This window comes from Suncus etruscus, chromosome 1 (assembly GCF_024139225.1).
Source record: "Suncus etruscus isolate mSunEtr1 chromosome 1, mSunEtr1.pri.cur, whole genome shotgun sequence".
In the NCBI taxonomy this organism is placed as follows: Eukaryota; Metazoa; Chordata; class Mammalia; order Eulipotyphla; family Soricidae; genus Suncus; species Suncus etruscus.
Genome location: NC_064848.1, coordinates 9,141,340 through 9,159,582, shown reverse-complemented (window position 1 = coordinate 9,159,582; position 18,243 = coordinate 9,141,340). Strand labels below are relative to the sequence as shown.

Genomic DNA, 18,243 nt, shown 5'->3' with positions numbered 1-18,243 from the left:
TTTGGCTCAGGGCTATGCAAACTTATGGCTTGAATCAGGCAGCGGTGAAAAATCCATTGAATATGTGGGTGTACGGTCGCCCACACTTGGTGTCTTTACCTGAACAATGGGAGAAGACACTGTTTGGCCTGTTGTGTCAAATCTGAAGATAGGCTTGAGCTTGAAGCTGAAAGCCCAGGCATTAAATACTCTTGCTTGGGTTCTCACTATTCTTCCTTCTAAGGATGTTTTAGAGAAGGTCGGGGATCAAATAAGAGGTTGGGTCTCCAAACTTTCAAAATGAGTCTTTTCTGGGGTTGAAGTGATAGCACAGTGGTTAGGGAATTGGCCTTGCAAGCCCTGGAGCTGACTTTGATCCTTAGCATCCCATATGGTTGTCTGAATCTGCCAAAAAATGATCCCTGAGTGCAGAGACAGGAGTAAGCCCTGAGCACCGCTGGGTATGGCCTCCAAGCAAAACAAAAATACAATGAATCAGGGCTGGGGTGGTGGCGCTAGAGGTAAAGTGCCTGCCTTGCAAGCACTAGCCTAGGACGTTCTGTGGTTCCATCCCCGGGCGTTCCATATGGTCCCCCAAGCCAGGAGGGATTTCTGAGCGCAGGAGTAACCCCTGAGCGTCAACAGGTGTGGCCCAAAAGCCAAACAAACAAACAAATACAATGAATCAGGGGCAGGAGCAGTGGCGCAAGCAGTTGGGCGTTTAGCTTGCATATGGCTAACCTAGGTTGGACTGCGTTTGATCCCCCTGCATTCCATATGGCCCCCCAAGCCAGGAGCAGTTTCTGAGCTGTAGCCAGGAGTAACCCCTGTGCATCACTGGTGTGGCCCAAAAAGGTAAAAAAAAAAATGTACAATGAATATTTTCTGCATTCCCACTATGACTGTAGACTCAGTTGTATCTATGTGTTTTATTTCCCCTTTTCTTACAAGAAAGGTCCCTCCCGCTTGCTCATGTTTCCAGAATCCCAAGATTTCATATGGTGTGCACCCCTATTCTCCTGTACCCCCTCCTATCTTCCATACCACTCTTCTTTGGGGGCCCCAGTCCCCCTCAACACTCAACTCTGGGAAGTGCCTCCCTTCAGTGGAAGTGTCCCTCCCTGTTCCTGGACTAAATATCATGTAACCTAATTTTATTTAAACTTCTAAATTGTTTTGAGCTGTTCCAGAGCTTATCAGAAACTACTTTTGTGACCATTCCACAGTTTATCACAGGTACCTTGTGGGAAGGAGCAGGCCTGGCACCCCAGCTAGCAGGAAAACCCTGGGGATCCCAGGACATTGGCTAGTGCCAACCCTTCTGAGCAAGTCTTCATCAGAATGCTTCCATCAATGTCAATCAAAAGGCAATTCAAAGGGCAACCTTTGAAATGGATTCAGCTCTACCTAAGGTAGGGCCCAGAGCTAGCTGGCTTCAGTTGCCCTGTGGAGGAAGAGTATAGAGAATAGAAAAGACCTGTTGGATTCATGGTTTGAGCAGAGGGTATGACTTCAAACTCTTTCTTTCCTCCTTTTCTTCCTCCTTCTCACTTCACTTTGTCCATCTGCCCACTAGGGATCTAGTAAAAGTCCCAACTGCTTAGGATGAAAATAGATTATATGCCTGGGCCTCAGTGTATTAGCAATTGGAAGGTACCAGATCTTCCTGGCTTTTACCTACACAATACCAGTTGCACTCTTCCCCTGAATTGTTCCCAGAAAATCAAAAATGTCCTTAGAAATTGTTCACTTTCCCCCTGGAAGCCTGAATCATTTCCAGCTGAGAATCACTTATATCTGTATGATAAAGAACCTAGCAAACTTCTCTAAGTTCTGTAGTGTTATCTACAACATTCTTAACTTTATGTCAGAAAGGACATAGAATTAGGGAAGAACTGGGAATCAAGTCAAGTCTGTCAGGAAGGGCCAGAGTCATAGTATAGAGGGTAGGGCATTTGCCTTGCACGTCACTGACTTGGGTTTGGTCCCTGGCATCCCATATAATCCCCTGAACCTGCCAGTAGTGGTTCCTGAGAGCAGAGCCAGAAGTAATTCCTAAGCACCAATGGTTGGTTGTGACCCAGAAACAAACAAACCAAACAAGACTGTCAGGCAAACAAACGTCTCTCTCTCTCTCTCTCTCTCTCTCTCTCTCTCTCTCTCTCTCTCTCTCTCTCTCTCTCTCTCTCTTGGTTTTTGGGTCACACCCCGCAGTGCTCATGGGTTCCTCTCCAAGTTCAGAAATCTGGAGACCACATGGGATGCCGGGATTTGAACCACCGTCCTTCTGCATGCAAGGCAAATGCCTTACCTCCATGCTATCTCTCTGGCCCCAACAAACACCTCTTTACTTGCTCTCCCTTCCCCTCAAAGACCCCTCCAAGACAGGAGGCCTGAGCCCTCCCCCATCATCACTGAATGCCCTCCTCTCCCTCCCTCCCAGGCTGGGCTCCCTGACCAAGATAATTCTTGCAGCTTGGGGCCTCGCCCTTGTGAAGTTGGATGCACTAATACCAGCAAAATATTTCTTAATCTCCTAAGCCTCCGCTTTGAATCCTTAAAAAGGAAAGAAAGAAATGGCACAAATCTCTTAATTAGAACGCCCAATCACTTCAATAAATATTTACCCGGTTCCAGCATGAGGCATGGAAACCGGTGCCTTTAGTCAATAGAGGTCAGCCAAGTGCACCTTGGGAACAGCGGGACATGAGCAGCGGCTTTGCATGGGGCGGCTGGAGCAGGGAGGCCTTGGCTCCTGCTTCTGCTGCAGACAGGTGCAAAAACCAGACAGTATGGGTCATGCCCATTCTGCACCCCTACACCCCAAAAATGACCCAGTGGACTTGAGGCAAATCATAGCAACACCACCATGGCTTTTGAGAGAGAGAGAGAGAGAGAGAGAGAGAGAGAGAGAGAGAGAGAGAGAGAGAGAGAGAGAGAGAGAGAGAGAGAGAGAGAGAGAGATATGGGATCTCTTCTCTCCATCTCCTGGCAAGCCCCCTGGCACTGTTACCCTGCTGAAACCTAGCCTGGCTGTGTGGCCTTGTGTACTGAAGGATAAGGGACTTCCCTGAGGTTTGGGGACCGCAGTAGGGCCTGATGTCCACTCGGTTTTTGTAAACACTAGAGACCACTTGACCTTTTTACTGGTATGGGAACAAGAGATCTGGAGAGTTTTAGGAACTCGTGTAGGATTTTTGCAAAAGCAAAACAAAGGAGTCAAAGCTTCAGAAATCACCCCAGCCGTGTGTGCGTGCAAATTCATGGACACGTGTGTGTGGGGGTGTGTGGGAGGGGGAGGGCTGGAGCTGGTCACTCTCCCTTGTCTTCCCTTTAGGCTGAGCTCACTTCTCCAGCAAGTTCTGACTGGGAGAACCCCCTCCCCTTGGTGGCTCAGCCCACTTCAGATCTGTCCACCTCTTTCCTTTGTACTAAGTTTCTTTGTATTTATGCTTGTGGCTGGTCTTCTTAGAAAAAAGTTGGACCCCCCCACTCCACCCACACCCACCTTCGGAGGCTTTCTTTGAAGCCCCTCCCCACACACCACAAGGAGCCTTGGGCATCTTTATAGATGTCTGAAGTCATCTCAGGGCCACGATGAAGAGTGGAAATTCCCAAGATGAAGAGGAAGATCCCATGACCTCCGGAGGGTGCTGGGAGCTCAGGGCAGAGGGACCAAGTCTTGCTTATTTAGGGCTGTTCCCTCGTGTGCTTCCTCCCAAGGTTTAGGACTGGAGACCTTCCTCTCTATGCAGGCGGCTAGGAAATATTGGAGGCATTGAATCAACCCAAGGTACTACATCATCATCAGGGCCACCATAGCTAACTGTTATTGATCACTTAATGTGCCAGGCTCTGTACTAAGGACATGGTATGCATTATCCTATCGATCCTCAGAGCAAACCTTGGAGGAGGGTTGCAGGGCTCTCTTGACTCTGCAGCGAAGAAAAGGGGCTTAGGAAGACGAAATAAGCTCAGCGGCAGAGCAGGGCCCAGCGAGGAAACTGGGAGAAGGGCTGGGAGGCTGTGGCAAGTCCCTCGGCCTCCCAGAACTCAGTCTCTTTCCCTGAAATGAGGTGGCTTTTTGGTGACTCTCTGAGGCCCTGGGCCTCCCTTTGGGACTTCTTAGGGCGGCTGTTTCCTGTGGTTTGCCAGGCAGCTCCCTTGGTCTGGTCTGCATTCCAGGGAAAGCCAAAAGCGTAGCTGTGGGTGTGGCAGGGAAGATGTCTGAGTGATGGAGAAGGGTCAAGTCCATCAGTCTAGTGGAGTGACCTTGGGCGAATCACCCCCTCTGTAACAGGGGGGCAATGCAGATCCTACCCACCCCTCTCATTGGAAGGAGACTGTGTGTTAATATTTACCCAGTGTTTCGAACTGTGTCTGGCACAGAGGAAGCGCTGTGTCGGTTTGTTCAATAACTAACAGTTCTCTTTCCTCTGGCTCTAAGTGTGGGTACTGGCTTGCAGAGGAAGGCCTGGGATGATGAGAGACATGAGGCGTGAGCAGGGAGGGAGACAGCCTTGCCTTCTGCTTAGAGTCAAAGGCCTTCCAGAATCAACCCGTGACAAGTTGAGTCCAGTGAGGCAGAAAACCCAAGTTCTCAGAGGGTGTTGGGGGAAAGAAAGGCCTGACAGAGAGAGAGAGAGGCAGGGGTTCAGTTCCTCAAACAGGAGGCCACAGCAGAACTGTTTCTCCATGACTCTCCAATTCTTAAGAAAGGAGAAAGCATGCGCTGACACTGTCAAACATAAAGTTTCGGACCATCTTGAAGAGCAGAGGAGCGATTCTTGCCTTTGGCAAACAAACCACAGGGCACCCCAAAATAAGGGGCATGGATAGAAATTCCAGACCGGGCTTTCTGTCTCACCAAGTGACTTTTTTTTTTATTTTAATGTGCCAGGAATTCCTCTCCCACGTGGGGTGGACTCCGAGGTAGTCAATTAAGCATCCAATGAAAAGTCAGCTCTCCGGTAGCTAATGACCCTGACACTTTTGGTAACATAAACAGTTGAAACGTTTCCAATTAGAACTGGAGACAGCGACGTTTGAACTCTTTCTCCCCACTCCCCTCCTTCTGTAAAAATAATTGTCAAGCGCTTTGGACTGGGTGTTGTATACATGTTTTTTAATTTTATTTTTCTCTTTCTCGAGCATACAAGAAAAAAAATTTTTTTTTCCTTCCTTCCTTCCTTCCTCCAGCTTTTTCTAATTGGTGGGGCGGCAAGGGAATAGGGGATAAAGCGGGAGTGAGTTTAATGGGGTGCTGGCTGGCTAAGCCAAGTTACCTTCCCGCCCCTCCAACTGGTCTTAGGTTTCCCAGGAAAACTGGAAAAGGGTGCTGGGGGCAAAGGAGGGGTTGCCTGAAGATGGGAGGGGGGCAGTGATCCAGGTCTGTGACCCTGCACTCATCCTCAGAAAGAGATAGGAAGTAATGAATGATGATGAAGGAATTAATGAATGCCTTTTCTAGAGATAAAGCGAGCATGGATGGGCCTTGCAGTTGCAAGCAAAGGCAGCCCAACCAGCTGCTCCCTAAAACCTCTGCCCCATTTTTACTCCCTGGAATGGGGGGATTTGCTGGCCCGGCCACTTCACTCCAAGGACTCCTGCTAACCTTTAGGTTAGTTAGCAGCGTCCCTCCTTCTCGAAGGTTCCTTCGACCAGGCCCAGCTATAGCTGATCACAGGAGGATCCAGGCTTCTCTGGGTGACTTCTTAGGGACCCCGCAGTGCCCCCGAGCTCAGGATCTCCGTCCACCGGGGCTACCCCGGAGGCAAGGCCTCAGCGTTCTGGGATCCGATCGGAGCCAAGGGGCGGCTGTCGGCCAAGTCGGCGGGAGTGGGCCCAAGCAGGCCAGCCTCTCCTCGGCGCCGCGTTCCGGGCATCATCTTGAAGGCATTGTGTTTAATCAATCCGGGCGAGACGGGCACCCCATTCTCCACCCACCCCCAACTCCCCCGCGCCTCGCAGCTCCCAAATCGAGACCTGCTGTGGGGGGGGGGGACCCCCAGTTTATGGAGGTCTTAAACTTCCCTCTACTTTGATTAGGAGCTTCAAAGAGAGTCCCTTTAAAGTTCGCCCCCCACCCTTCCCGGCCTCCCCCCTTCCCCTTTTACAGGGCACCCCTCCCCAACCACTCCGAGACTTCTAGAGGTCAACAACAAAATATTTAAGCTTTAAAGGGGGTGGGGTGGGGTAGGGGGGTTGGATCTTGAAGCTGGCTCGCAAACACGGACCTTAGAAATGACCCGGCAGGCCCAGGAATAGGGAAAAAAAAAAACCAAGGAGTTTAAAAGGTCTTTTTTTTATTTCCCCCTCTTTCTTTTTCCCTTTCTATATTTGAGGGGGGGGGTTATGGTGTGTGTGTGTGTGTTATTTTTTTTTTTACCTTTTATTATTTAAATGGATACGTTTCATTACGAAGGGAGAAAAAAAATAAAATATTCCTTTGATACACAAAATCAAATTGATATTTAGCCTCTGCTTACTTTTTTATGCATGGCTCCTTTCTACCACATGGTAGTGACAGATTGTTTGAGCTGGAAGGAAAAGCCATTCAAAGCTAATTAAGCAGCCATTCCAAGCACTATTTGCAAGCGGGAGGCTCAGAAGCCTCGGCATTTGTCAGCGGCTCCCCTCCCCGGGCCCCGCGTGGTCTTGACTGACAGCTCGGGGCGCGGACTGACAGCTCGGGGCGCTTGGGCCAATCGGGAGCGGAAAAGCTCCCGGCGCGCGTTTGGATTGGCTCGCTCGGGGAGGAAGGCGTGGCTTTACGGTCCCCACGTGGGGGGTGCGGAAGGGCGAGCGAAAGGGGGCGGTGCCTGCTGCGAGCGGGTGCGCCCACCCGTGACGTCAGGGGGCGGGCCCCGACGACGGGGCGGGAGGTGGGTGGGTGGGGAGGGCGAGGCCGCTTTGCAAAGAGGAGCCATTTTGTGTCTCATGGAGGCTGCGGCCAGATGCGCGCATCTGGCGAGCCGGGCTTCTTCTTGCTTCTTGTCCCCGGTGCGCATCTCACACACACACACACACACACACACACACACACACACACACACACACACACGATTTATGTTGTTATTTAGGAGAATAAATAAATGAAGAGGCGCAAGTCGGATCGGTTCAGGGCGCGCGCGAGGAGGTGGCAAGAATGCTTTGGCTCAGACAGAGAGGTGCCGGGAACACCCCGCATTCGAGCTGGCCATCCCATCCCAGCGCCCCATCCCCGGGCTCTAGGGCTCCTCATTCTTTAATGCAAACGCGAACCCCGCTTCCTAATGAGGGAAAAAAATAGCAGCTAGCTCCCGATCGCGCGCGCGCGCATGGCCAACGCTGGGTGCGAGTTTGCATTGCAGCCCAGGATTAGGGGAGACTTCCTTGGGGCGCCCACTACTCCCATCCCCTGGGCCCTGACGACCCTAAGGGGGGGATAGCATGCACCCCAACCCCCTGCGGGGCTGCTCAGCTCCTTTCCCGACTGCCCTGATGTAACCCCAAGCGCTGGAGATGGGGGTTATCTATGGGGTTTGCGGGCTAACCGGCTCCCCCAAGAGCCCAACCGAGCCGCTCCAGCAAGCAATCCCAGGCTCAGCATTTGGGGGGTGGGCGAGTGACTTTGCAAGCTGATCGGGGTACCCCCTTATTCCCCAACCACCCCCCTCTTCCTGGGGGCTTCCACAGACGTTGGGACACAAAGCCCAGGGAAAGCCCCCCCGAATTCAAACTCCGGACTGCCAGGGCCACCTCCGAGCTGTTGCGGCCGCCAAACCCCCCGCTGCTCCCCGGCTGTGTTGGCGACGCGTAGCTGTCTCCCCTTGTGGGGGGGGTATGGAGCTCTGAAATGGGGGGTTTGTTGGGGGGGACACACAACCGAAGCGGTTGTCCGTTGGCAGCCCGGCCCCTTCCATCTGCTCTTGCCAGCCAGGCGAAAAGAGTTGCTTCGACTTCTCTAGCTGGGCAGCAGCGGCCTTCGCTTCAAAAGACGCTGTTTATTTGGCTTTGGGAAAGAAAAGCAAGAACGGGGGGGGACAAAAAAAGCCGAGCTGGGGTGGGGGGGGCCCAACGGGGAAAGGTGGGGCGCTGGAGAAAAGGGTAAAAAAAAGAAAAGAGTCTGTCCTCTCTTTCCCTCGGTCCATCCCAGAGGGTTGAAGGACTGTTAGAAGGTGGGAAAGCAACTTTGGGGCAAGCCACCATTTTATGGGCCTTACCTCTTGCAAACTGCAACAACAACAACAACAACAACAACCTAGCAGTGACAAAGTGATTCTGTTTGTTTTTTTATTCGAGTATCTAATTGGGCTGCTTTGCAGGCCTAATGGGATTAGGAGGCCTAAACCTTTAGTTGGCCAGCCACTGCAGGAACAAAAATAATAAAAAAAAATAAAAAATAAAAAGGGGATCTGTTCCAGCCAGCTAGCTAGCTACAGGTTTGGAGCACTAGTCCAGTTTCTCTTCTCTTCTGTTGTTTATTCTTGTCTTCTTCTTCTCTCTTTCCACTCCTCCCAACCAATCTTTGCAAGAAAGGAAGGAGATCGTGGGAGGAAAAATAAGAGAGAGAAACCCCTACTTCTCCAGCATCCCAGAACTATAATATATATCTATTTATTATATGTCTTTCGGTTAATTCCTGATCCGAGGAGCGCTGTTTTTCACTCCCCAGCTTCAAGTCACCGGCGGGGAGGGAGGGAGGGAGGGCGGGCCTTGATTGCTTACTTTTCATGCATAGTTTTAGACACAAGAGGGCATTGTGACGTCGCGGCCAGCGGCGCCCAGTGGCAGGCCGAGACGGGTGGCCCCACGTGGGCACCCCAAACTCTCATTGGCCAGCTCGGGGCGAAGCTGCCACATTATTTTGATACTTTTCCGTCCACCCCCCCCCTCCCTCTCTATTTGGAACTGGCTCTCGCGGCGGTTCAGACCTCGTGTTCGTCCCCATCGCCTGTCTGTGTGTGGTATCCGCTGGTCCTGGCCACTTTGTGTGTGTGTGTGTGTGTGTGTTTGTGTGTGTTTTGGGGGTTCGTCGGGCCGTGGAGAGAAAGAGAAGAGACGAGCCAAGGGGGAAAGGAAGAAAAGAAGGAAAGGAAAAAGAAGAAGAAGAAGCCCTTGGAGTTGCTGGGTTTCTTTTCGGCCGCGTCTCCCCTATCCTGTCCTATCCTATCCTATCCAAGGTGCTTCCCAAGCGCACAGCACTTGCAAGCAGCCAGGATCATCCTTTCTTTCCCCCTCTACTTTTCGCCCAGGCTTTTTCCCAGAAGTGCCGCTTTTGGAGTTTAGGATGCCCGGACGTTTCTTCTGCACCTCCTGAGCGAGCTCGGAGTTGTATTTTTGTTGTTTTTTTTTTTTTTTGTTTTTCCTTTCCTGCAAGCTCGGGAAGGGAAGGAAGGGCTTTGCAAAGACGTGGGCGCACTGCAGGCTCTGATCTGATCTGCTCTCCAAGAGGGGGACGTCGAAGCCCGTCGATCGCTGCCCCCCAAGACGCCGCCTCGCCTCGTTTCGCCTCGCTTCGGAGCCTGGTTCGCCGCCCTGCCGGAGTCCGATCGCCCGATCGCCTTGATCGCCGACAGCGCGCTTCTAGGGATCGAACTCGAGCGCCCTCGTCCCTGGATGCTGGGGCCGCGCCTTGTCCCGGCGCCGCGCGCTGAGTGATTCTTTCAGGGGCTCCGAAAGGGCCCCGCCGGAGTCTGGACCCCGCGCCTGGCCCAGCCGCCTGCGGGGGACACTTAGGATGCCCGCACGGCGCCCCGTTTTGACGCGCGCCCCGCAGCCCGGGGAAGGCGGCTGCTGGCCTTAAGGCGCACAAAGCCCGCGCCCGCCCGGCGCTTGGCTCCCGCGCGCCCGGCCTTCCTCCCGTGCGCCCTCCGGCCGCCGACTCGCGGTGGCCAGCGCTCTCCGCGGCTCTTTGTCTGCGCCCGACTCTGGGATTTCGCTGCGAGAGCGCGCTGGGGGGGCCGGGGCCGAGCTCCAGCTTGAGCTTGAGCTCTCGCCTCGCCGGCCGGCCCCTGCTGGGGTTCGGCTCCCCCGTCCCCCGCGCCTCCCCGGCCCCGGCCCGGGCTGGGGCTCGCGCGCTCGGCGCCGGCTCGCCCTCGGAACCGCGACCGCTCCCTGCCATGTATCCGCAAGGCAGACATCCGGTGAGCGCTCGGGCTTTAAAGCCAACACGGGGTGGGGGGCGGCTGGAGCCTGGGCCGGGCACCTCCATTTTATGGGTTGCAAGTGTGTGTTGGTGTGTGTGTGTGTGTGTGTGTGTATGTGCGTGCGCTCACACAAAGGGGATGGGGATGGGGATGGGGGCGCCGTGCTGGGAGGAGGTTGGTCTCTTCGGCTTCTGGGGGGGTGCGGGGAGACTGTTTTGCTTGCAAGGCTGCACCCCCCCCCACACCCCTCGATCCTCTCCTCCAACCCCCAGCCCTATTCCCTATCCCCATTCACCGCTTTTGCCTGCCTCCCTCCCACGCCCGCTGCTCTCTCCCCCCCGGGACTGGGATCCCCCGCTCCGGCCCATGGGGGAGCAATTGAGGTTCCCCTCTCTCCCTGACCTGGGGAGTGGAGAAACTTGCTGGGATGGGAGGGAAGGAAGGAAGGAAGGAAAGAGGGAAAGAAGGAAGGAAGGAAAGACAGAAAGAAGGAAGGAAGGAAGGAAAGAAGGAAGGAAGGAAAGACAGAAAGAAGGAAGGAAGGAAGGAAAGAAAGAAAGAAAGAAGGAAAGAAGGAAGGAAGGAAGGAAAGAAAGAAGGAAAGAGGGAAAGAAGGAAGGAAGGAAGGAAGGAAGGAAAGAAGGAAGGAAGGGAGGGAGGGAGGGAAGGAGAAAGGAAGGAAGGAAGAAAGGGAGGAAAGGAGGAAAGGAGGAAGGGATCCCGGGCTGGGAGGGTGGCTGGCTGGGCCTGGTGCGGCTGGGCCAGGCCAGGCCAGGCCAGGCGGGGCAGCTCGGTGTGGGCCCCCAGGGGCAGGCGGACTGCAGCCCCCCGCTGACCACCGTCGCCCCCTCCTGTCTCGTCTCCTCGCGCCCTCCAGGCTCCCCATCAACCTGGGCAGCCGGGATTTAAATTCACGGTGGCTGAGTCTTGTGACAGGATCAAAGACGAATTCCAGTTCCTGCAAGCGCAGTATCACAGGTAAGACGGGTGGAGGGGATTTATGCCCCCCAACACCCCTCTGCCACCTACCACCAGGCTTCAACCCCCGTTGGGGCCTCCGCCTTTTGTTTCCACTTTTCCCAGCGTTGCGCCTTAACCCTTTGCTACCTGCAGCTTCGGAGCCTGGGGGCCCCCAGTGTGGGGTGTGCGGAGTGGGGAGGCGGGTCTGGGTCTTGGGCCTCCTAGGGCCAGATGTCTGGAATCGCTTTCCCCACCCGGCTCTGAGCTACCCCACCTGGCAGGACCTGGCTGGAGGAGGTGGAGGAGGAGGAGGAGGCCTCTGGCTTGACTACAGAAGTTTCCAGTTGTTTTAGTCCTTCCCCCCCCCCCCACTTTGGAGGGTTGTCCAGAGTCTGCCCCTTTCTCCTCCCCACTCTGGGAGGCTCAAGGGTGATGGCCGTGGGGGGTTTTCTCATGGTTGAAAAGGGGTGCTCATAGGCCCTTGGGGTTGGGGCACTAGTCCTGAGCCAGCTCCTCCTTGCTCTCGCAGCCTCAAAGTGGAGTACGACAAGCTGGCCAACGAGAAGACGGAGATGCAGCGCCATTATGTGATGGTGAGTGGCCAGCAGCAGGGCGGGCGCCTAACGAGTGACCCCAGGGGCCCGTCCCTTGTCTTGCTTTCAGCTGCTGCACCCCTAGTTCCTTGGAAGGGGTGGCCAGTGAAGGCCCCGAAGGAGAGAGAGAGAGGGTCTGGGGTCAAGACCTTTGTTACCACCATCCTTTGCTACCTTTGCACCCTTTGAATCCTGGGATTTGGTTTCCCAGAAGGCTGCCATGCCCTCCCTCGGCTAATAAAGTCGGATTGAATCAGTCCACGGCAGGCTTGGATAGAAAGCTCCCCGAGAGACCTCCTGGGAGTGTTTGGAAACTTTTCTGCTTTGCGGCCCTGGGATCTGGCCAGAGTTGGGCAGCAGCCCTTCTGCCTGGAGCTTTCCTTCCCCGGGGCTTTCTGAGTGTGCAGGTGGCTGTGGGGCTCCGCTCTGCAGGGTTCCCTGGGCTGAGCCTCAGCCCTGGGGCAATAGGTAGACTGTCTGCTACCACTAGGTAAATCTTACTCTGTGCGAGAGCCCATTGGAAGCTCTCAGGCTCAGCTCCCTGCACTGCTTTCCACATAAGAGGCCTTCACACATTGCTAAATGCCTCTCAGAGGACAAGAGGGTCCCATGTACACAGGTTTTCCTGGCTGAACCGAACCTTTTGTAAACAGGCTAGAGAGCGCATGCAGTGCAGGTGGGAGGGAGGCCTAACTCGCCTTCCTGTTGCGTATAGAACGTTCTAGTGTGAGGAGAGCCAACAACCAGCCCCTCTGAACCCCTCTGTCACTGCCTTTGGGGTTTGGCAGAAATTACTTGAGCGAAGCAATAGCATTAAAAGGATGATTTGGCCCAAACCTTCCCCCATAGGAGCTGACTTTGAAAGGCAAATATCTTCTATTAATGGCACTTCTCTTTTATTTTTAGTATTACGAAATGTCTTATGGCTTGAACATTGAAATGCACAAGCAGGTAAGTGCTTTTTCTCATTCTAAGAAACAAAGAAAAAGTAGATTTGCTTTTAAGGAAACAGACAGATTTTTTTTTTTCTCTTGGCCCTGTTGCTTTCCAAGTGTGTGTAGCTCTTTAGCTGGGAGATTAAAAGGGTCAGCCCCGGAGATGCAGATGCATCTGAGGCTGGATGCGTTTCTGGGACATGTTGAGCCTTCAGCATTAGAACTGGTGAAGTAAGTCCTGAGTTTGGATCTTGTTGGAAGATAAAGGCTGGAAGGGAAACATGTATCTTCAGACTCCTGAAACCTAGAAGGGGCAGGCTGATCTGTTTTATATGTAAAAATCCCTGCAGGAAATTCTTGAGGGAGAAGGTATATGAATGAGTACAAGAGAGAAAGAAGAGGCATTCTTGCCACACAAAAAATAAGATGTTCTGCCTTGATAAGATTGAACTTCAAGAGTCTTAAAAGCCAGACTAGGTTGTCCAAATGCAAGGGACAACCCATTAATTGCTTAAAAATATAAAGCCGGAATGAACTGCAACTGGAATGCCTTGCCTTTTTTTTTTTTTTAAACAAGGCAGTTTTTCCGAACTCAATTTTAATTCGAAGGCAGTCCTGGTCCCATTTATAGAAGGAAGCTGAGCCTAGGCGAGCTAACTTGCCCTGGGCCCGCCTCGCCAGGACTTTTGAGATGACTGGGAGTTGAGCTCAGCTTTGAAATCCTGAAGTCAAACCAGTTTAGCTAGTGTGGTGGCCTTTGATGGATATGTAAACTACCTCGTTTTGTCACTCTTCTAATAACAGTATACCTCAAACCAAGCAAATACAAACACCTTTTATCTCAGTGCATATCAGTAACTAGTCGGGGTACTCTGCAGGCCTGTGGGAGAGGCCTGTTTGTGTATTTGTGTTCCAAGAAGAGGCCGCCTATAATTTGGCCCGGCCAGGCGATTAGAGCTGACTTGGCACGTATGAATGGTGCAGGCCGGTTGGTCTTTTTAACAATTGGTGTTCTTGAAATCTCAGAAGGCTGTTGACTCATTCTAGCCTTTGGTGATCGTGACTTGAATGGATTTTCTGCTCTAAATTAACAGCCGTTTACAAGGTTTAAATTTTGCTCGTTAAGGTGGGCAGGGTCCAGGGCAGGTGAGAAGGGCAGTGAGCCCTGGAACACCAGTGAACTCCGGTGCACTCTGGTACCTTTTCAGTGGCAACAGAATTTTCTTTCTCTCTCTCTCTCTCCCCGGAGGGAACCTGGGGTTGGGTGGAAGGCAGCCAGTAAGGGGGGGGGGGCAGGGGGTTTATTGAGCCCTGTGGGAACAAGCTTGTGGCTTCCTGAAGGATTACCCCTAAGGAAGACGCTTGAATCCTACCTGGTTTCCCCTCGCTCGGTCCCCACATTGCAACGTGGGAATGAATGTTTTCCTTAGCGCTTTGGGACCAGGCTTTGCCACACTTCAGGCTCATTTGCCTGAGTACCTGGGTCTTGGGGAACGCATGTAAAAACAAGGGTTCCCAGGCAGACAAGGAAGGACCCTGAAGGTGTTTTGCAAGGTGCCTGTTTTCCCCCCTCCCCCCTCCTCAGTTCTTGGTATCTTGGGTGTGTTTAAAGAGGGTAATTGCACCCAGGTTTAAAATTTATAGCAGCAGTTATTCCAAGAGCTTCATAATTAGGGTGCTCTGTGTCCTTGCATGCCGAAGGCTGCCTGGGCACTGCTCCCTGAGCCTGGGAGTGGATGGTTCCTTGGCATGAAGAAGCCGCCTCGGCTGGCAGAGCAAAGCTGCTGATGAAGTCATGGGGACACTGAACTGTGCGTGGGGGGTGCGTGGAAAGTGTCTTTACCTGCTGTGTTCGCATTCGTGGGGCCGCTGAGCAGCTGTCCTGTGCGGTGTCTTCCCCAGGGGTGCTTGAGAATGGCTGAGGTTTGGCTCCATTGTCTGGTGTAATGCCTGCAGCTACCAGTGTGGGGAGAGGAGGTTGTGTTTCCCTTTTATAGAAACTCAGGCTTCCTGGGGGGAATTGAGGCTGTGCCTCCCCCCCTTTATAGCAGCCCAAGCTTCTGGGGAAGGGTTGTGCCAGGGAGTCCAGGCCTCTGTTTCTGGCCCTCTCTGAGCTAGTGAATGGCCTTGAGGCTGTGTAGGAACAAAGAAGCCAGAAGGTGAAGAAACTTTAGCCTGCTGCAAAGCCGTGGCCTAACCTAATGGGGCAGGCCACTCCCTGGGCCTGAGAAGAAAACCCTGCCACTAATTGCAGTGTGGGTCTTGGGTGCATTTGGCGGATGGTGGTTAGGCCTGAGCAAACAAGTTTATCAGCTGACCTGTTTAGCGGTTGACTGGTGTTTTATCTGCACACACAATCAAGTGACTGGAGTGCTTGAATTATTCATGCACTGTCCTGCCCTCTAGACTTGACTGTTCGAGTGATTACATCTGCCTGGAACAAACAGGCTGGATTCTTTAAGCGTGGGGTGGGGGGCAGTACTGTCTGTACTTTTTTTTTTTTTTTTTGGTTTTTGGGCCACACCCGATAATGCTGAGGGGTTACTCCTGGCTATGTGCTCAGAAGTTGCTCCTGGCTTGGGGGACCATATGGGACACCGGGGGATCGAACCGCGGTCCGTCCAAGGTTAGCGCAGGCAAGGCAGGCACCTTACCTTTAGCGCCACCGCCCGGCCCACTGTCTGTACTTTTATGTAATATACAGAGCTAAGCACTTAGGGGAATGGGGTGATCCAGTTCTACCCCCTAACTACCTCTGCCCCCCACATCACCATCTACCCCACATTCGGCTCTCCTTACCGCCATTTTTACTTTTCGTTTGCTTGCTTGTTTTTATTTTTGTTTGTTTTTGTTTTTGAACCACACCTGGCGGCACTTAGGGGGTCTTCTTGGCTCAATCGCCCCTGGCAGGCTCGGGGGACCATATGGGATGCTGGGAATTGAAACTGGGTCTGTCCCAGGTCGTCTGCGTGCAAGGCAAATGCCCTACTTACTGCTGTGCTATCACTCCGACCCCAACCAGCACTTTTTTCTTAAAAGTGCTGTTTTGTGGGCACCCTGGGAAATGCCTATTGGTTGGGAAGCTTGGGTGATTCTAGCCAGCTGGTCAGAGGGCTAACAGGACAGTTAAGAGGTACCTTCAGCCCAGTTCATCTCACAACAAGCTGCAGCTCTTGGTGGCCGGCCTCTTTCCTGCCCATTTTTCTGTCTCCCTCTCATTCTGCTTCTAAGCTGCCACATCCCAAAGAAGTAATAAATGGTTTCTCCTCCACTCTCCGCCTCCCTGCCTAATTATGGAAAGCAAAGATCACTGTCAGGGCCTGGCCATGAACACCAAAGGTCACTCACCTCCTCTAAGTCTTTAGCTTCCTAGACCAGGGCTGAGCAAGTGCAACTGAGGGGGTCCAGGGTGCGAGCGGCTCTAGACAAAGGCCACAAGGAGCCCCCTCAGCACCCCCACACTAGGGCTGCTACAAGCCTAGGCCTTGGGGCCCTGTTGCTGTGAGCAGTGAGCTGAGGGCTCTGGATAACACAGTACCTTCTGCCTGAGGCCTGGTTCGGAGGGAAGACTTGAGGTGTTTTGGATATTGGGGTCACACAGTGTCTGGGCATCACTTTAGTCACCTTCCTGAATGACCCTTTTTTCTCTCCTTTTTTTTTTGGCTTTTGGGTCACAACCGGCAGTGCTCAGGGGTTACTCCTGGCTTTGCGCTCAGGGATCAGTCCTGGTGGTGCCGGAGGGGCCATACTGGGGATCAAACCCGGGTCGTCTGCTTATGAGGCAAATGATGAACCTGCTGTACTATTTCTCTATCTTTCTCATTTAATTTTGACTCCTGGAACTGAGGAGCTCTTTGATTTTCTTCCTGAATCTCTCAAAGGAGCCTGAAGCTGAGTCCAGAGAGAGGTGCTGGGGCATCAGGCAGATAGTTTTGCTCCAGTACCCCAACCCACCTATTAGTTGACTCCAGAAGTGAAGGCCTGAGCTCAGAGCCTTGAACAACTCTGAAGAAGCAAAGAACCTGGCTAGGCCCAGAGTCCAAAGTACCCCATTTGGGTTGTATAATGATCTTGGCCTACAGTCCACATCCCAGTTGCCGGCTATTTGAATAACAAATGAATTGGCCCGAGAAGAACCATAAACAGTGCAATCCCCCCAGCCCCTCCAGGTGAAGTGCAGGGACCCAGGAACTTTACCAGAGAACTCAGGAAGCAGGAGCTGGGTGACTTGTTCCTGGGGCTAGAAAGATCTGGGAATCCCTGTAGATCCCAGAGATGAATATGTGCATGCGTGTTGGGGAAAAGTTGAAGAGGGGTTGAGTCTACACCTGTAGCATCTAAAAGTGTGTGGCACATGTGGATCTAGGAGAAATTCCTCCCTCTGGGGTCTCCTTTCTAGACAGTTTTTGCTTCCTGATGTCTGTTTGCAAGAATGCTGGGTTCCCCTAACAGAGCTCTCAATTCTCCCCCACCTGGTACAAACAGGGTCTCTTCTCCTTTATTCCCAGGGGTTCCCCATCTCCCCCACTCCTACTCTCTGTCCTTTTCCTCTCCCCATGTTGCTCTGCCCAGAATAGGTGTTTGGGGGAAGGCACCTGCTTTCTTTTCATTTCTGGGGTGCTCAGATGAGCCCTATGAGGATGTTGATTGTGATACAACTGCTGGTTTCTTCCACCAGCCTTCAGCACCCCTTTCTGGCTATGTGCTCAGAAATCCCTCCTGGCTTGGGGGACCATGTGGGACCCTGGGGGATCAAGCTGCCAACAAACTGCCAACTGTCTTAGGCCAACCTAGGTCAGCCAAGTGCAAGGCAAACACACCCTACCGCTGAACCGCCCCTCAGGCCCTGCACCCCTTTCTTAATCAGCCAAATGAGGGGAGTTAGGTTGATTGGTTCTAGAGGCCTGGGACTTGTAGGGGGCTGGGGGCTGGTGACACTTGACTACCAGACACCATCCGCCACGGGGAGGGAGCCATTTAAATAAGTCATCACCTTGCAGTGAAGTATGTGCTAATGTTGCTAATGTGTCGCCATCACCAGAGGAGCTTTGGGACTGGAGGGCCTGTGCTTCCTGGGGCAAGGGGTGGGAGGAGGTCAGTGATGTCTCCGCCCCTCTCAGTGTTGGGTGTCACTTGAGCCAGGGGTCCCTGGCTGGCGGGGCTGGTGATTAGGGGTGGAGTTCCCAAGGCCTGTGTTGGTGCGGTATCAAGGGTGGGACACTCCTTGGAGTGTGAGAGAGAGAGGACTCTATGACAGTTTGTAGGGGAAGTGATCTCCAAGCTCTCAGCCTCTCCATGGCTCTCTTTGTCCCTCCCTCTGTCCCCAGAGGCTCTTCAGAGCTGGCCCTGGGCCATGTGCCTGGGAGGAGGGTGGAGCCCAGCTGTGATTTCCACTGCCTACCTCCTTGTCGTCGTCCCCCCCCCCCCTCTGGGGAGGGCACAGTTGACCTTTCTTCCCCCAAGTGGCTGGGTCTCCTTTCTCCTTTTGGGTAATTCCCTAATGACGGGGTTCTGACCCACCCCTCCCCCATATTTAATTCCCATCAGCCCAGCTCTCCACTTTGCTATTAATGATAGCAGCCAGCAAAATAGCTTTCAACATGCCATTGACAGTCTGGTTTAAGAGAGCACTTGAAGTAGTGCTAG

General features: G+C 53.1%; 1 protein-coding gene across 8 annotated transcripts in view; it reads left to right on the top strand.

Annotated features, from left to right (window-relative positions):
• The first annotated feature begins 9,889 nt into the window (after nt 1-9,889).
• The window catches only part of TLE3 (TLE family member 3, transcriptional corepressor), a 41,135-nt gene continuing 32,781 nt past the window's right edge, over nt 9,890-18,243 (top strand). For 4 of the 8 annotated variants that reach the window (XM_049777792.1, XM_049777800.1, XM_049777765.1 and 1 more), the window contains exons 1-4: nt 9,892-10,106; nt 10,987-11,087; nt 11,599-11,662; nt 12,569-12,613. In XM_049777792.1, coding sequence (XP_049633749.1) covers nt 10,083-10,106; nt 10,987-11,087; nt 11,599-11,662; nt 12,569-12,613 — 234 coding nt within the window. In that variant the 5' untranslated portion in view covers nt 9,892-10,082. Of the gene's footprint in view, nt 10,107-10,986; nt 11,088-11,598; nt 11,663-12,568; nt 12,614-18,243 lie in introns of all 8 variants that reach the window. The other 4 variants (XM_049777814.1, XM_049777782.1, XM_049777808.1 and 1 more) reach the window with 3 other exon arrangements.